General features: G+C 43.0%; 1 protein-coding gene across 1 annotated transcript in view; it reads right to left on the minus strand.

Annotated features, from left to right (window-relative positions):
- Positions 1–14,817: 14,817 nt before the first annotated feature.
- The window catches only part of PICK1 (protein interacting with PRKCA 1), a 624,859-nt gene continuing 620,053 nt past the window's right edge, over positions 14,818–19,623 (minus strand). The window contains exon 13 of the mRNA XM_072421156.1: positions 14,818–15,922. Coding sequence (XP_072277257.1) covers positions 15,699–15,922 — 224 coding nt within the window. The 3' untranslated portion in view covers positions 14,818–15,698. The remainder of the gene's footprint in view (positions 15,923–19,623) is intronic.

Consider the following 19,623-nt stretch of genomic DNA (forward strand, 5'->3'; position numbering starts at 1 on the left):
TATGCCTCAGGGAAAACAAACAAAAAAAAGTCCCAAACCAGCACTGTTTGCCAAATCCCTTTGTTTTTCAGTACAAATAGTACTGCGCAATCCAATGTTTGTGCATAACATGGAAGCTCCTTGTATTTATCAATAACCCTCCCCCCAACTATCTTCAATCTACCCTCCACTAGTGGCTGACCCCTTTCTGACCTTCCTGACACCTTTTTTAACTGTACCACCCCCCCCCCCCCCACCCCCCCCACCCCCGTCCTATTTTAAATATCCCTCCACCATTCCCCTAAATTTTTCCCCTACCACAGCAGACCCCCTTCTATTTAGGTGCAAACCATCTCTAGCATATAGGTTGTAACCCAATAAAAAGTCAGCCAGTGCACTAGGAACCCAAACCCTTCCCTATTACACCAGAACTTAAGCCATGCGTTTAGCTGTCTAAGCTCCCTCTACTAGATGCTGCTCCCCTGGCTGTTAGGGGTAGCAGTAAGATCAGGAGTTGCCATCACTGGGTCTGCCACCTGCACATCTTCACATAACTTTGCAATCACAGAGCTGGCCTTTCTTTTCTGGGAGCCACTACCACTCCCTCTAACTACAGTAACTCAGCTACCTACATGTTCATTCTGATTAACTTTTCTACCCTCCACATCTAATCCAGTAACTTCCTGCTCAATGAGCAGGGGACCCTTCTCAAAGTGATCCAGTGATTTCAGTGTTGCAATGCGCCTCTCCAGCTCTCCAATGCGAGGTAGCAGAAGGGCGACTTGCTCACATCTGTCACAGCGGTATTCACCTAGGAGCTGTTACTCCATTTGTACATACATATGGCAGACTGTGCACTAGGCCAATCCTTCCACCTTGCTGCCACTCATTTTCCCAGTTACATTGTTTGTTTTCAAGGAGTTATAAAAGTTTACTTAACAGTTTGTAGTTACTATAAGGATTCAACTTCTTTTGTTTTCAATCTTCTGTTTCAAACCTCCACTTGTTTCACCAGCCAAGAGTGAGCAAGCTCAAGATGAGTCTGCCCAAAACTTAAATCACCTGTTAAACCTTGACCACTCCACCATTAGGGATCAGCAAGGAAAGAGGAAAAAAGCTTTTTAAACAAAAACTGACAATTAAACAGACACAATCCAACAGTCAAACAGACACAACTCTCAAATGCACAATTTAAGAAAACTGTGTTTTCTAACTCCACTTCATTCCAAGCCACTTGTTTCACCAGCCAAAAGTGAGCAACTATAGTGCCATTTTGAATTGCAATTTTAGGGGAATTTGCACGGGTAAGACGTACTTCAGCCGAAGGTGGAGTATAAAGTGGTGTGATAGCTCAGAGGAAAGGGCCCTTGATGCCTATCCAACCCAGAGTTTGCATTAAAAAGGGCCAGCTAAGCCGAACAAAAGCTTTTTCAGCATCAAGGCTCAGCAGCACTGCCCCTTGATCAAGCTTATTCAAGGCATCAATAATATCAATTGTATGTCTGGTGTTGTTACCAGCTTTGCGAAAAGTTCTAAAGCCAACCTGATCTTTGGAATAAATTCCAGGTAAATACATCCCCAATCTAGTAACTAAAATTTCAGTGAATAATTTTTAATCAGAATTCAAAAGGGCAATAGGTCGATAGCTAGTAGGGCATTGAGGGTCCTTGCCAGGCTTCAGAAACACTGATTAATAGGAGTGTTGCATAGTTTGTGGGAGAGGTGCACCCTCTAGAAAAAGTAGTTAGGTTGGCACCAAGGTAGCGGTATAAGTTTTATAATAGAGATTTGGAAGGCTATCAGGCCCTGGGGCCTTATTTAATGGAAGGGCTTTTATCGTGGCTGCAATTTCCTCTGATTAAATGGATTTAGCTGCCAAATCTGGAAAATGAAAACTGGAAATGAACAATGTGCTAGGTAATCTGAGATGCGTGATCTCAGAATAAGTTGGTCTTCTTTATGTGAGTCATGTACCATACTATTCAAGGGAGAGTAGTATTTTCTAAAAATCCTAGCCATACCTTCTGGATCATACTGAAGGGTACCATTAATGTCTTTCAAAGCCAAAGGGGTGCTCTTAGCAGTTTGAAGGTTCAACATTCTAATGGTGTTGTTGCGTGTTTTTATGACCTGGAAGAAATCCTCTCTGGTCAGAGTGGATAATACCCCGTAATAGCGGGGTGAGACGTATGCCCAAAATACCGCTAAATACCTTTAAATTGCAGTTTAAAAGCGATATAGGCCTATAACTTGCACAAGAGTTGGGATCCTTCTCTGGTTTGAGCCAAAGGGGTAATGTGGGTGCAGAGGGTGTCTCTGGGTATAGCCATACCCTAAAAAATAGCATTGTTTGCCTTAAGCAAATGCAGAGACAAAGTTGGCAGAATGCACTTGTTAGTAGCGAAGCTTCAGGCCCTCCAGTGCAGGCGCCTTGCCTTTTGCTGCTAGTATTAGCAGAGGATAATTCCTCTGAAATAAGAGCATCAATAGTTTCCATGAACTCCTCTGGTACGGATGGAAGACCTGAAGATTGCAGATAACCACGGATCAATGCCTTACGTATAGTTGTGACCTCAGGATCTATACCTTGAGGCGTGCAGCCCCAAAACAGTGTATTAAAGCATTAGGCACTAAAGTAGGACACTGCGTTGGCAATAGCAGAGGGTTGGGAATGTAAACAGGGGTAGCCTCATCATCCCTGAAAAACAACAATCAGCTTTTCATGGCACAGATAATAAAACCAGGATAACAATCAGCATTTAAAGAACCCCGCGATTAGTGGGTAGAAAGAACAACCAACAAGTAGATGCAATGCAAATATAAAAACTTCAAAAAGATACGGTATCATTGTAGAGGAGGTAAGAGAGTTTCGACAGCCCGGAGGAGGCTGGAGTCTCAGAATCTTTCAGACAATTTCCCTTGAGCTCAACCCAGGTGGCATGTTTCGGCAGCAATGCCCTTGGATTTGCCTGAGCGTTGATCTAGAGGCAGTGATGCTAATGGATATTGGCCTTTGCTGGAGTGGCTTGCTGCAGGTTAAGGAGGATGCCCCACATCTGTAAGATGGTTTTTGTATCAGCTGGAGTAGTTGTTGAATATTGCTTATCTCTGTAGTTAAAGATGATCTTAAAAGGGAACCCCAAACGGTATTAGTTTTGCTTGCAGGAAAGCAACCACAGGTTTCATTTCTCTGCGTTTCTTGATTGTAGATGGCGCCAGACCAGTAAAAAGATGGTAATCATAACCCTGGAATGGCAGCATGTCCGCTTCCCTGGCAGCTTTGAAAAGGCTATCCTTGGTGCAATAGTAGTGTAATTTCACAATAATGTCCCTTTGGGGGCCACATTCAATGTGAGCCCTGTGGATGCAATCATATTCAAGGTGTTCAATAGGGATGTTAGGTACCAGCTCTTGAAACAAGGTTATATTGGTGGATTGCAGGTCAGTGACTGATTCAGGAATACCCTGAATGTGTCTTCCAGAAAGTAATGCAGGGAATAGATTTCGGTCTTTAATGCATCAATTTCTTCCTTGTGACCCCATAGAACAGTAGTAACATCATCCATCCTACCTTGGAATTTGCTAAAACTCACCTGTGGAAGCCACAGTCCTACTGGGAGAATGTCCTCTGGACAGATAAGACAAAAACTACAGCTTTTCGGTAACACAAATCGGAAAACTACAAAGGAATTATGGGGCAAAAAGTAAGACCCAGTGTCAAAAAGCTGGGTCTAGGCCTGAGGTAATGGGTCTTATAGCAGGACAATAACCCAAAGCATACTTCAAAAAGCGCCCAGAAATGATTTAGGACAAAGGGCTGGAGTGGCCAGCAATGAGACCAGATCTAAATCTCATAGAACACCTGTGGAGAGATCTAAAAACAGCAAGTGGGAAATAGACCCCTTCAAATCTGAGAGGCCTGGAACAGCTGGCAAAGGAAAAGTGGTCCAAAGTTCCAGTAGAGAAACGTGAAAGACTGATTGTTACAGAAAGCGATTAACATCAGTTCTTTCTTCCAAAGGGTGTGCTATATTAACCCCCTAGCGTTCTAATTCTGTCTGTATTTCTATGCAAAAAGCGTTACATTTTTTTTGTATGGAAATTTATTTTACATTGTACACTATAATTCTTAGACATAACTCACCAAAATATGTCCAATATTTAATATTAAACTTTAAATAAAAAGCTGGGAGAAGTGGTGCATTTTCTGACATAAATGCAAAGGGTGCCAAAATTTTTGGCCATGACTGTAGGCATAACCCAGAGGGACTGCTGATGTAAACATTGTATCTCCTAGTGTAGTTTTATAGATCATCCAATTTATTTTATAATTCCTTAACGTGATAATCTAATCCAAGACAGAAATCTAAGTAAAATTTTGAGAAACCTTCTAAACTGTATTATCATTTTTTTCCCTGATATTATCTAGCCAAATAATTTTGGAAATTCTCCATTATCATCATGTTGTGATAGCATGTGATCAATGGTGCTAGGAGGGCAAGATTGGGTGTAGGCCATTTGGTTACAGTGACTAAGCCTCAGATCAAGGGGGCAGAAACAGATGTGGAAGATGGGAAGTGAAACTCCATATAAGCATCAGTAGCTGTAGCGGGGGTGAGCTCTGTTAACAGGAAGCGTGTGGGAGACTGCAAACAAGACTCGGAGACAAAGGCTGAAGGACCCTCGTCAAAAGCTGTAAGAATCCCCCCCCATTGACCAGAGTACTTGCCTTCTGAAGAGAGGCACATGTGAAGATCCAGGGTAGCCATCTGTGCCTTAGATGGCTGCCATCTTGGGATCAGGCTAAGGAGTGTGGGGCCATTGGACATACTCCTGTATCTTGCTGCTAGACTTGCCAGCCAGGTGGATGTCATTGTTGGTAAACTGGGAGAAGAAAAACTCGGGGGTTGACATTGCCAATCCATACAATATAGCTGCCAGAGAGTCGTAAAGGCCCTGAACAGTTTTAGTATGCCACCATCTGCCATGCGTACACATAGACACCTCCATATTTGTTTCCTTAAAAAAAAACTTTTTTTTTCCAGTTTATATGGGTTTTTTAGCTATTTCTTAACTATGTCATCATAGTTTCAAATATAAGTGTGTGCTAGTAACATAGGAAACTGCAAGGATTACAGCACTGGAGGGAACAAGTATAACGTTTAACTATGCTGTGCGTAATTGTACATTATGATAATGAGCAGAATAAAATGGACAGAATAAATGTATGCTTCATGTGTCATTATTATTAATAAACTAGATTTATATAGCGCTAACATATCATGCAGCACTGTAAATTAAATAGAGGTTGCAAATGACAGACAGATACAGACAGTGACACTGGTGGAAGAGGTGCCTCGAAAAGCTTACAACCTAGGAGGTGGGGAAGTAAACAATAGGAGGGGAGATATGTAGTGGTGAGTAGTGAGGGCTTTAACCTCTCGAGCGGTACAAAAAAAAGCCAAACTCGGGGTAGCTAAAAGAATATTAAATAAACTGATGTCAGTGCCTGCGTGCGGTTGTTGCATTGGGGGACTGGCGGGAATTTAAATTTTTTTTGTATTGGATTCAATACAAAATAACTGTATTTAATCCAATACAAAGAAATCGTTATATTTCTTAATTGCTACAGTGATTGTTACAGTGCTGTCTGTCTGCCATTACCTTCTGATATTTGCCTGACCTCTCAGTGTTCTCCCAAGAAATTTTTTTCAGCCGGGTGGTAGGAAGCTGTAGCCGGGTGGTAAAAAAAGGGGGTGTGGCAAAACACAGCAAATTTAGTGCTCCCAGTTGTTTATGCCATGGGTATCCAGTAACCTCTTATTGTTTCAGTGTTCTACCTTCTCCCAAATATTTGTTACAACTTTGTAATGCCTGCCCCGTTAGTATATCCAATTTTTCTATTCTATGTTTTTTGCCACAACTGTCCTATGCCATGTATTGTGACCCAACTCATCACTGCCCATATTCTATATAAAAACAGTTTGTGACGTTTATCCGCAGTGTGTAATGTCATCGGCAGCGCAGTGTGATAGCAATGTAAGAGTAAAAGCTGCATGTGATATTCTGCAGCCTAACAGCTCGCTGTGTTCAAACCTTCAGATCTCCTAAACCGTTGGTTGTATTGACTTGAAATTTTTAAGGTACACGTGGAGGCATAGGAAACTGAAACTGTTGGTGCACTTGTGGCTAAACCTTTTTAAAATGTAACTACTATGGCATTATGAGAACCTCAATCTCTACCTAGCAAAATGTGCTGCCTGCTCTGTTACACATATCTGTCTGCATCTTACCTCAAACCTCAATTTCTCCAGAATTAAGAGGTGCAGGGAAACAAAAATATAGGTGGGAGTAAGTGAGAGACACGTGTGGCTATCACCCTTCATCGCAGACAGTAGTTTCATAGGTATAGATTTGTGACAGGAAGGTATATATTTAGGGGCCCCACCGCAATGCTCCTTGCACCATGTTAGTGGCTCCAGGGTCCCCAATTTGCACTTTCAATTTAGGACTCCTAGTTGCACTTTCCTCTGAAACAGCAACCCCAAAGTATTTTCAATTTTCATAACTTTTTACATTTGTGACTCCCATATCTTGAAATTCTTTAAAGCTGGGGGGCTGAAATTGTAATAACTAGTATCTATGAGGGTCCCCTGTACACACTGAAAATTACAGGTCATTGTGACATAGAGTTAAGGAGATATGGAGGTTTGTACACATAGAGCTGTGAGGATGCAGAATTCACACGCGGAGCAAGAGGTGGATACATTTCAAACGCAGATTTTTTTTAAACAGAAATCCGAGCTCGTGCTATGAGATGGGGCTGCCTGTGTCTCCTTCACATGAAGGCTGAACTGTGTGCTCACCTCTCATCGGCAGCAATCCTCTGAACGGATGACACACAGCACAGATGGCACAGAGCAGCCTCACTGAGATCCATGCATCCGAGGATGAGAGCTGCCAAGAGCTGGGCGGGGTATTAAAAGTAGCCGGGCGGAGCAACCGACTAAAACCCTCTGGGGAGAACTATGCCTCTGATCACGACTCTGCCTGCCTGACCTTTTGCCACGTCTCTGCCTGCCGTGTGCCTGGATTCTGACGTCTCTGCCAGCCGCCTTCCTGACCTCTGCCTGGATTCTATGTCGCTGCCTGCTGCCTACTGTGGCCTCTGCCTGGATTCGGACCTCTCTGCCTGCCGCCTGCTCCGACCTCTGCCTGGATTCTGATGTCCCTGTCTGCCACTTGCCCTGACCTCTGCCTTTATTCTGACGTTTCTACCTGCCGCCAGCACTTACCTCTGCCATGGCTTCCAAAAGGTGTTTCTTAACTCAAGCTGTTTCTGAACAACTTGAAGACAATGAGAACGATTTGGAATTGCTATAGGAGTCAAGCGACAGTGTATCGCCTGGAGACCTCATCGGACACCAAAGATTCTGTCACCGAGGTTAGTGATGTTCGGACTTTGTGCTCGATTAACATTAGTCTGGCTCAGCCAGTGCCCCCTGGATTCCCATTTACTGGGGTGCCTGGTTTGAGGTGGAACACAACCCCTTGGCGTACCTGGAGTTATTTCTAAATGACAAAGTTATTAGGAAAATAGGAAAATCAACAGGTAGGCTGAGCAACAATTAGCTACTAAACACAGGAGGTTTTCAAAAAGCAGGAAGTGGGAACCTGTCACCGAAAAGGACATCTAGACACTTCTCCAGGAAGTGGTGGGGAAACCCCTGCAGAAGTCGTATTGGTCCACGAATAAACTAATTGCTACACTTTTTTTTGGCACAGTCATGTCAGAATATAGATTTGGCTTGATCATGAAATACTTAGATTTTTCCAATAATGACACTTTTGATGAGACCACTCATCCTGCACCTAAGCTCAAAAAAGTTTGGAAGGTCTATCAGATGATCCTAGATAACTTCAAAAGCAGCTATGTGCCACAAAGAGAAATAAGTATAGATGAAAGTATAATGGCCTACAAGAAGAGGCTCAGCTGGGTGCAATACATAGCATCCAAGAGAGCACGATTTGGTGTGAAATCATTTATCCTGTGCAAATCAGCAACAGGCCATATCTGGAACTCTCTACTATACACTGGGAAAGGCACAAAATTTAGCCCCAGATTCAGCAGCTATGGAGTGGCAACATCATCTGTCCTGTCACTTATTGAGCCATTGCTCAATCAAGGCTCTTGTGTCACTACATACAATTTTTACAGCTCTCCTGAACTATTTGAGTTTCTCATCCAGCATAAAACGGATGCTTATGGAACAGTTAGGGCTAACCGGCGTTAAATGCCATCTATGTTCACAAAACAGAAGCTCAAGCCCGGGGAAATAGTTGCCTGGCAGAAAGGCAAAATGATGGCATTGCGATGACATGACAAGAAGATTTCTGATTTTTGAGCACCATGCATAACACCGCCACTGCTATGCCAAGAAAAAGAGGTGAGAAAAAGATCCTGAAACCACAAGTTGTCTTGGACTATAATAGCACCTGGGAGGTTTTGACAGAGCCGACCAGATGATCACTTTCTCCGGCCGTTGGAAAGCAACAAAGAAAACATTACAAAGAAAAATAGTTTTCAGACATCTTGTGGAACAATGTTTGTGGAATGCCTACGTTCCTTTCAAACAACAGACTGACAGGCCTGTACCTCACCCTGAGTTCATTTGGAAGGTTTGTGAGGCCATATGTTTGAAATACCAAACACCACAAAAAGATACAGATCGAGTTGGACGGTGTGCTACTACAGTGGTGAACCTGGAACGGCCTGACTTGTCGTCACTTTAAGGAGCATGTACCACCAAGCACAAAAAAGCAAGCAACAACAAGAATGTGCGTGGTTTGTTGCTCTAAGTGGGATGACGCTGGGATACAAATCAGAAAAGAAACCTGGTTTTACTTGCCCAGATTGTAACATTGGACTTTTTGGTTTAGTTATGCACCCTTGTTTTAACAGATTTGTTAAGCAAGCAGGTGTAGACCCACTGTGCCACTGACTGCGTATGCTCCAGAGGGGCGTAACTAAGCCGCTACCAGGTCTTCACTAGAGCCTCTGATGGTGAGGATAGGCTTAGGCTGCAGGGTAGCTGCCAGGTGCCACTCCAGAGCAATCCCCAGGCCAGTGGCAGCTGACCACAGAAGTCAGGATACCCGCTGCAAGCACCGAGGGGCTTGCGTGGCCAAGAAGGTGATGGCAATCAGACAAAGTCCAGAAACAAGATCCGAGGTCAGGGTCAGGCTACAATCAGGCAAAGGTCCAAAAACGTAATCCGAAGTCAGGGTCAGGAGGCAAAGAGGCAAAGTCCAAGGGTAAGAAACAAGGTCCGGTACACAGTAAAGCAAACAGAGGAACACCTTAGCACTGGGGTAAAACCTTGAGATTGCTCAGGCAACTTCCTGTAGTAGAAGGTGCCTTTAAATACCTGCAGAGATCTAGCCATAGGCTGTAGAAAACAGAGGGCGTTTTTGTGTTACCTCATAGATTAGGAGAGACACACCCACGCCAGCTCAAACACCAGAGCAAGTCTCCAGCAGGAAGGAAACTCAGGCATGGAACACAGGTAGTGGGGTTACTCTACCTGAAAGATAGGACCCGGCCCCCGTGCCTGCAATTAGGAGCAGCAGCGCCGGCACGACCTGCAGTGCCAACAGTACCCCCCTTACGCCCCCTATCCTCAGGACTGGTCCTGGACAAGAATTTTTTCAAAAGACGGGGCGCATTGACGTTCTCTCTGGGTTCCCAAGATCTCTCCTCAGGGCCAAACCCCTTCCAATCTACCAGAAACAGGGTTCTCCCTCTACTCTTCTTCATCCCCAGAATGGCCTTTACCTCTACGTCTCTTATCTGCGGATTTCTTCATGCGGACAGAAGCTTCTTTAAGAGCTCCCCTAGTCTCCTCCCAGATTTCAGAGAATTCTCTTGTGGTGGCATCTGCGGCAGGGATACCGGAAGATACGGACACCGGGAGTGGGATATTTGGTTGTTGGCCATAAACAATAAAAAATGGCGATTTCTTGGAAGATTCGATGACATGATTATTGTATGAAAGTTCAGCCCAAGGTAATAACTCAACCCAGTTATCATGATGGAGGTTGATGAAATGTAGTAGAAAACTGGTCAGGATTTGGTTGACACATTCCACTTGACCGTTAGACTGTGGGTGATAAGCTGAAGAAAAGTCCAGAGACACATTCAAGAGATTACAAAGAGCTCTCCAAAACTTAGACGTGAACTGTACACTTCTGAAACTGACACAATACGGTGGGGAAAACCATGGAGACGAAAAATATGTTCAATACATTTTTTTGCCAGCTGAGGAGCAGAAGGAAGACCAGGCAGAGGAACGAAGTATGCCATTTTGGAGAAACGATCCACCACTACCCAGATCACAGAACACCCAGAGGACAAGGGTAGATCAGTAATAAAATCCATGGCAATCTGTTGCCAAGGAGCCTCAGGAACGGGCAGGGGAAGCAAAAGGCAGGACGTTGTTTGGAGGTTTTATACAGTGCGCATGACGGACAGGCAGTGACAAACTCTTGAATGTCTTGCCGCATGGTTGGCCACCAGTAACGTTGGGAAATAAGTTTTAAAGTTTTTCGTTGTCCGGCATGACCTGCAATTTTTGAGGAATGACCCCAGACTAGAATTCGCTTCCTGAGGTTCTGTGCAACAAAAGTCTTCCCGGGTGGAATCTCAGAAAACTTAACAGGGCATACAGCAATTTTTGTGGGATCAATGATGTGTTGAGGTTCCTCCTCTTGATCAGTAGCATCAAAGGACCTTGAGAGAGCATCTGCTTTGATATTCTTCTCTGCGGCACAAAAATGGAGAACAAAAACAAAACGTGCAAAGAATAAGGACCATCTAGCTTGACGAGGATTCAGTCTTTGTGCAGACTGCAAATAAGTCAAATTTTGTGGTCGGTGTAGATCATCACTGGATGAGATGCCCCCTCGATGTAACACCGTTCCTCTAGTGCCATTTTTATGCCCAATAACTCCCTGTCTCCAATTGAGTAGTTACGCTCAGAAGAAGAAGCCACAGGGCACCATCTTGCCGGAAGAAGATTTTTGTAAAAGCACCGCCCCTGCTCCAAGAGACGATGCATCCACCTCCAAGAAGAATTGCTTGTTAGCATCAGGGCGATGGAGAACCGGAGCCACAGAGAAGGCCTGTTTCAAAGTTTGGAAGGCTGATTCAGCCTCTGCTGTCCAATTCTTAGGGTTTGCTCCCTTACGGGTCAAAGCGGAAATGGGAGCAGTCAAGGACGAGAAGTGCGATATGAACTGGCGATAGTAGTTGGGAATCCCAGGAACCGCTGGATTGCTTTTAAACCTGAAGGACGAGGCAACTTTAAGATTGCTGACAGCTTCCCAGGATCCATCTGTAGACCAGTGTCGTATATTATATATCCTAGGAATGGAATGGAGGACTTTTCAAAGGAACCTTTTTCGAACTTGGCATACAGACGATTTTGCCTTAATTTTTGAAGGATCAAACGAACCTGTTTCCGATGAGTAGCCAGGTCTGGAGAAAAAACAAGAATATCATCAAGATACACTACAACACAAGAATGTAGCAAGTCTCTGAAGATTTTGTTAACAAACTCCTGGAATACTGCAGGGGCGTTGCTTAGTCCACAGGCATTACCAGGTATTCATAGTGACCGTCACGGGTATTGAAGGTGGTCTTCCACTCATCCCCTTGGCGAATCCTAATCAGATTGTAGGCCCCACGTGGATCTAATTTGGAAAAAACTTTAGTTCCCCTAAGGCGATCAAACAGTTCAGGGATTAGGGGAAGCGGGTACTTATTCTTTACTGTTATCTTGTTAAGACCCCTGTAGTCGATGCAAGGGTGTAGGGAGCCATCTTTCTTTTTCACAAAGAAAAAATCCGCACCAGCTGGAGAGGAAGATTTGCAGATAAATCCTCTGTCAAGGTTCTCTTTGATATACTTGGACATGGCTTGAGTCTCTGCACGTGAAAGGGGGTAGATGCGCCCACGAGGAGGCGAGGAGCCCGGGACCAAGTCGATAGGACAGTCATAAGGCCTGTGAGGAGGTAGCGTTTCAGCTTCCTTTTTATCAAAGACATCCATGTAAGCATGATAGGCCGCTGGCAGACCCTGGAGATTGGGTGGTACCTGCGTTGACCGAGGAGGTGGGACAGTAAGGAGACATTTTTCATGACGGGATGGTCTCAATGCAGTACCTCTCCGGACCTCCAGTCAAGGACAGGTTCATGAACACGTAGCCACGGAAGTCCCAAGAGGAGAGGATGCGACAGACTTGACAGAACCAGGAACGCAATTTCTTCAGAATGAAGTGTTCCCACCTGTACTTTTACAGGTTCTGTGATGAAGTGTATGGACTCAGACAGAGCCTTTCCATCGACAGACGATATAGTCAGAGGCCTCTGTAGGCGTTGAACGGGTATCCGATAACGATCCACTAGGGATTGTTGCAGGAAGTTCCCTGCTGCTTCGGAATCCAGAAGCGCCATCTCAGTAAATTGAACATTGCCTAATAACAAGGTTATTGGCAGAATCAGAGGAGAGGAATTACCTACACCTAGGGCCGCCTCTCCCATGGATCCTAGGCTCGGAAGTTTCCCGGCTTCAAGGGACAAGAGCGGAGCACATGATCTGAAGTACCACAATAGAAACAAAGTCATTTAGCACGGCGGTGATTGCGCTCCTGTTCAGTCTAACCCGATCGACCTGCATGGGTTCAGGGACTACCGACACCATGGGAGGCGGTGAGTTAGAAGCTTGTGGAGGTGAAAATGCCAGATGACAGGGACCCGTTTCACGTGCCACCTCTCTGGCGCGTTCCTGGAACCGTAAATCAATTCAAGTAGCCAGGGAGATGAGATCATCCAGGGAGGAGGGAATGTCCTGGCCGGCCAATTCATCTTCCATTCTCCCACGGAGTGCCTCCCAAAAAGTGGCCACAAGTGCCTCATTATTCCAGCCGAGTTCCGAGGCTAACGTGCGGAACTGGACTGCGTACTGGCCCACAGATTGCTTTCCTTGACGCAACCGCAGCAGGGAGGATGTGGCAGAAGTGGTGCGACCGGGCTCATCAAACACCTTGCGGAAGGTTTCTAGAAAAGCTTGTAGATCCATTATAATTAGGTCGTTCCTTTCCCAGAGGGGATTGATCCAGGCCAGCGCCTCCCCAGTAAGGTGTGACATCAAAAAAGCTACTTTGGCTCGGTCAGAGGCAAATTGGTGAGGTAACAGTTTAAAATGAAGAGTACACCGATTTATGAAACCCCGGCACTGCTTAATGTCACCATTGAAACGTGGAGGAGCTGCAAGATGCGGTCCAGAACCTAGTACATAGGAAGGTAATGGGACAGGAACTGAATTAGTTGGAGCAGAGAAGCTTGATGGCGCTGGGTTGGCATTCACATTGCGTAGATAGGACAATATTTGATCCTGACGCTCACGCTGCTGAGCCAACTCCTGGCGTAATTTGATGGTACTGGGAAGATTCAGATCAGCGGAGTCCATGGCCTGAGCAAACTGTTAAGCAAGCAGGTGTGGACCCACTGTGCCACTGACTGGGTATGCTCCAGAGGGGCGTAACTAAGCCGCTACCAGGACTTCACTAGAGCCTCTGATGGTGAGGATAGGCTTGGGCTGCAGGGTAGCTGCCAGGTGCCACTCCAGAGCAATCCCCAGGCCAGTGGCAGCTGACCACAGAAGTCAGGATACCCGGTGCAAGCACGGAGGGGCTTGCGTGGCCAAGAAGGTGATGGCAATCAGACAAAGTCCAGAAACAAGATCCAAGGTCAGGGTCAGGTGGCAATCAGGCAAAGGTCCAAAAACGTAATCCGAAGTCAGGGTCAGGTGGCAAATGGGCAAAAGTCCGAAAACGTAATCCGAAGTCAGGGTCAGGCGGCAAACAGGCAAAGTCCAAGGGTAAGAAACAAGGTCCGGTACACAGTAAAGCAAACAGAGGAACACCTTAGCACTGGGGTAAAACCTTGAGATTGCTCAGGCAACTTCCTGTAGTAGAAGGTGCCTTTAAATACCTGCAGAGATCTAGCCATAGGCTGTAGAAAACAGAGGGCGTGTATGTGTTACCTCATAGATTAGGAGAGACACACCCACGCCAGCTCAAACACCAGAGCAAGTCTCCAGCAGGAAGGAAACTCAGGCATGGAACACAGGTAGTGGGGTTACTCTACCTGAAAGATAGGACCCGGCGCCCGTGCCTGCAATTAGGAGAAGCGGCGCCGGCACGACCTGCAGTGCTAACCTGATTTTTGTGTTTTTATTTAAGGTTAATTATTAAATTTAATTTATTATTTTGACATGATTTTGTGTTTCAAACTTTATTAAACTTAGACCCTTGTTTGTACATATTGCAGTAAGTTATGATTAGTAAGGCCTAATGCAAAATAAATTTTCATGAAAAACAATGTACCGCTTTTAGACATATAAATCCAGACAGAAATGAAGCGCCCAGGAGGTTAAAAGACCAAGGAAGACAGGTAGGCAAGTTTGAAAAAGTTAGTTTTAAGGGCAGAAAGTAAGAGCAAGCCGAAGAGGACGAGGAAGACCATTGGAGGACCATAGCAGGTCATTGGAGGAATAGAGCAGCTAGGGGAGTATTTTTTTATACCAGGTCAGAAAGGTAAGTGTGACAAGAGCTGTGGACAGATTTATTTATCAGGTAGGTGTAGGTGGGACAAGAACTGTGGAGAGAATTGAAGGCGAAGCACAGGAGCTTGAATTTCATGTTAAGAAATGTTTGCTTGAGAAGTATTTTAAAAATAATAATACCATTTTAATACATTTACAACAACAGGAGAAGATTTGATTGGATTGTAAAGTTTATTAAATTTAGGTACACATCCTACAGTTATTAAATAATAGAAGGTTTACTTATCATTTTTAAATTATAATAATCTTTATATGTATTATTTCATAATTACCGTCCCCACAAAGGGATTGCCACAAATTATACTACATTTAATTGTTTACATTTAAAACATTGTTTTTACAGACTTGTTTTAAACCTTATTTACTATGTGTTAGGAAAATCTAAACAAGCCACGCTGCAACACTTATTATGACAGACAAGCTCCCCATCCCTCTGTCTGCAACAAAGCTGTCCAATTGTATTTCTCAAAGGCCAGATGCATTTTTAGTATTTTTCAAATAATAGAAACGTCAGTAAGGAATTGGTTACAAATTTAGAAAAAACTTACATGAAAACCCAGGCCTGTTTGTGGCCCCTGAGATCTAAAGTTGGACAGGCCTGCTGTAAAAAATGCTTCTTTAAATGATCACAGCTTTGATGTTCTATAACTTTTAAAATATACACATACAAAGAATATTTGGTGATGGTCACACTCACTGCTTTATAAATATACCTTATGGTTTATTACAATGTAAAGAATATAAAACAAAATGTGTGTTCAAAGCAATGTGTTACACTTTTCATGCGTAAAATTACTTGAAAAACAAAAATCGCAGATTTGCTATGCTACAGAATTATTTTTTTAATTTGCATAAAATGTATCAGTTTCATAAAGTTACCTAATACAACAATGCATTTTCTTTAAAGATTTTATTGTTGATTGTGAATTATCAGTGTTTTTCTTCTTCAGACTAGAGACATCTTAAACATAAATAATGCCACCCATACCACACAGTCTTTCATAACACAATGTTTCATTTTATTGGTTAAAGTTTATGCATCATCAATTAGCTTCTCCTCTTTGACTGTTCCTCTATTTTTGTCCAGCTCTTCATCTTCATCTGTAAATGCATCACTCTGGCTATAAGCAAGAGTTGTGTGGGCCAGATCTACCTCAATAGGAAATATATCTGCCTCTTTCAGGACTTCATAACACTGGTCATTATATTTAGACATGGCAGAGACAAATCTCTGAAGCTGTAATACAATGTCTTGAACTTTAGGAGAGAGGGAAATAGAAAAAAAAACAGTCAGGGGCCACAACCATGTAAACTATGTTAACATTATTTTTTAATAAACAAAAGGTTTTTTAGCATCAACTTTTTAAATGTATCTGTAGTAGTTTTAATAGGCAAAAGCAAAAGCAACCAAGAGTGAAGATGTGAAGTGTGCTTGCTCCCGCTCTACAACAACAGTCTCTACAAGACTTGGAGGGAAGAAAATAATCCAGCCTCAAATCCAATGCACCCTTTAACTGCATACCAGTAAAATAGAGCAATTTTTTTTCCACCACAGGGAGTTTGGCCAAGCTGAAATTTGCTACATATGACCTATGCTACAAAAGATGCAATGTTTCAGAGTCAAAGCACATTCCCAGTTGCAAATGGTGAGTCTCTGAGCTTGTCTACACATTGGTTCATACTCAGAAAGATGCAGGAGCCAAAGGATGGGGAAGACTAGGCTGGGCACTACCCACTAAGAAAACTTTGGATCTATTTCTCAACACAACACAATTCAGTTTACATATGCTTCCATAATAAGACAAATGCTCTGGCTCAAGATTGTTATAAAATGTAATATCCTTTTAAGATCTCGTCCTACAGTTATTGGCAGCTCTTAAGAAAATATGTAATGATAGACTTTTGAGGCATACTGACAATCAAGAAAACAAACAACACAGGTCTGATTTAAAAATACAGGGGTTCTCAGAGGCCACATCTTTAGTGTACCTTATTCTCACCCTAAAGGGGATTTGTACCCTGATTACAGACTCTCAGACTGACAATAATAGGACACATTGGTTTCTGGGGCCACAAATCTTAGACAAAACAAACCCCTAGAAAAATCTAAAAGCTACATAAATACATAGTAAAATGGAGTATATTACAGAAAATGAGGAACGGACAATACTTGGAATTTGACACCCTTACCCTACTGTCGGTCAATTGGATAGGTATCTACGTTGGCAATCCTGATTGTACAGGCACCTGATATGTGGTTAATAGGTACTTTGCACAATTTCAGCCCTTCAGCTTCTAAGAATTTCAACATATGGGGATCAGAAGTTTAAAAACTTGTGGGTTTCAAAAGCAAGTGCACATAGGAGTCCTTAATTGAAAATGCAAATTGGGGGTCCCCTGGGGCCATTTACAAAGCAAAGAGCATTAGGGTGGGGCTCCTAAATTGATAATTACCTGTCACAAATCAATAGCTGCCATACTATGCTACCCTGTCTGCTTCTCTTCTTTGAATCCCAATTTCCCTAGAATTGTGGGGTGTACAAAACCGAAAATGAAGGTACAGTAGGGGACACCTTTGGCTAACCCCCACCCACCAACTAAATTGTTTTTACCATGGTATAAGAACATGAAAAACTCCATCAAAACACACTGCCCTTTACACATTACTGCCCAGTTCTAACACTTGAACCCCAATTTCTCTGAAATGGGGAGGTGTAGGAAACTGAAAACGCGTGGGGAATGTCTGACATTCCCTAAATTTCATCACAATGGCATCATTAGAACCTAAAAACACTGCCCATCAAAACGAAATTGGCGTTTAGGTACTGGAAGGGTACAGTCATGTGTACCAGGGTATGTTTTGATAGGCAGGGTTGTTTTTGTTGTAATGATGACATGGTGATGAAAGTTTGGAGGGGTGTTAGCTACAAGTGTCCCCCACTTGCACCAATAATTTTGTTTACCTGCACCTCTCCTCTCTAAAGAAATTGGGATTCCAAGAAAGGAGCAGACAGTTAAGTGTAACAGGGCAGGGTGTTTTGATGATTTTCTCATGTTCTAATGATGCCATCCAAAATAAATTTTAGGGGGAGTTCAAAGTACAGAAGCAGGAAGGTTAGCATAGTATGAGAGTTAAAGTTTTGTGAAAGGTAAATAAAAAAAATTAGGGGCCCCACCCCAATGCTCCTATGTATGTGGCCCTCAGTGGTCCCTAATTTACATTTTCAATTTTGGGCTCCTAGCTGCACTTTCTTATGAAACAGAAACCCAAATGTTCAATTCTCACAAGTTTTTAAACTGGTGACCCCCCATATCTTAAAATGCTTAAAAGAAAATTTGGTTTTTAGTAGCTATGAGAGTACCCGATGTATCCCAAATATTTCAAATCATTACAACTAACAATTTAGGAGATCTGAAGGATTGAACACGGGGTGAGTTGTTAAGCTGCAGAATATGACAAACAGACTTTACACACACAGCGCTATCATACTACATCAGCACTGCCAATGGCAATATCACATTGGGGGGGATGGGATGAGACACTGACTGTCCTGCACCATCTGCTATCACAAGCACAATGCTCTTAAAGCATCACCCCATTTTAACAATATTAAAGGGTGAATTTCTTCTTTTATATAACAGAATTTTTATTTTTGGGGGAACTCCTCCCCTTCTGTCTTTACTGCCATGGTGGTAAAGACTGAAGGGTAAGTCCGCAGCCTCCTGGGGTATTTGTCACATATCCCAGGTGGCCGTGGGCTGCTCCTTTTGTGCAAGCCTGAAAGCAGGAATGTATCATTGCAATGTCCTGCCCCAACCACTTTTTTTTTTTACCACCCAACCACAGCTTCCCACCACGTAGCTGAAAAAAGTTTTCTGGGGCGAATACTGCAGTGCCACATCAGAAAATTCTATGCTGCAATAAGTGCACTTGTGGCCCTGCAGAGAGAGAATGGTCAGTGCTTCAATAGCCACCACACACGGAAGTATTCGGGACGTGGGCTAAAAATGAGTTCAACAACTAGTTAATTTATTATAAAGTAAGTATCTAAATGTATAGCTAAATGTTTGTCTTTAATGGCTAAAAGAAGTGTGCTGCTGTGTGGCAAATTGCATAGCAATTAGTTTACCACTTGGAGGCATTCCAAGTCAGCAATTCAGAAGATATTGGCACACTCACAAAATAATCAGTATTTTTTTTTTTTGAGCTGGATCAGAAATGTCATTTATTATACTTCCTTAAAAAAAAGGGTTGCTTTAAAATAACATTTTTGTGTCTTAATATACAGGTTAAATCTAAGACTCAAACTTTCTGTCCATTATATTGTTTGGTGACAAACAGTATTCAGAATAATAGCAGTGTGCTTAAAAAAGTGAATTCAAATTATTCATAAGTGATTAATGTTTAAAATCCTTATAATAGCTTTTATTTCCATACATGCAAATGCATTGGCAACACTGCACATTATATTCTAAATCAAAACATGAAGAAAATGTATCATATTTGTGTTGTTCCTTCATAAAAAGTGAAGAAAAGGGTTCAAAAAGCTGTAAAAAACAAATGTGGACTTCAATTAGTGAGATCATTCATTCTGTGAAAAAATAGGTGTCAATTTATAAAACGATAAGCAAACCCTAAGGATGTGGCAAAGACTCAAAGAAGGTTACCTTTCAGTTACGTTACAATTAAAAGACACCTATGTGAAGCCAAGCTATCAGCAAGAAGCCCCCTCAAAGACCAAAAGTTTGAAAAAAAAAAGACGTGGTGAAGGGGTTACAGTTTGCCAAAGAACACATTGACTGGCCTTAAGAGATATAAAGCAATAATTTGAGGACTGACGAAAGCAAGATTGTTGTTTTTGGGTTAAAGGGCCACAGATAGTTTGTCAGAGGACTCTCCAACACCTGAATTTAAGCTACAGTACACAGAGAAGTGTGGTGGTCCAAGCATCCTAATA

Source organism: Pyxicephalus adspersus, chromosome 8 (genome assembly GCF_032062135.1).
Source record: "Pyxicephalus adspersus chromosome 8, UCB_Pads_2.0, whole genome shotgun sequence".
NCBI lineage: Eukaryota > Metazoa > Chordata > Amphibia > Anura > Pyxicephalidae > Pyxicephalus > Pyxicephalus adspersus.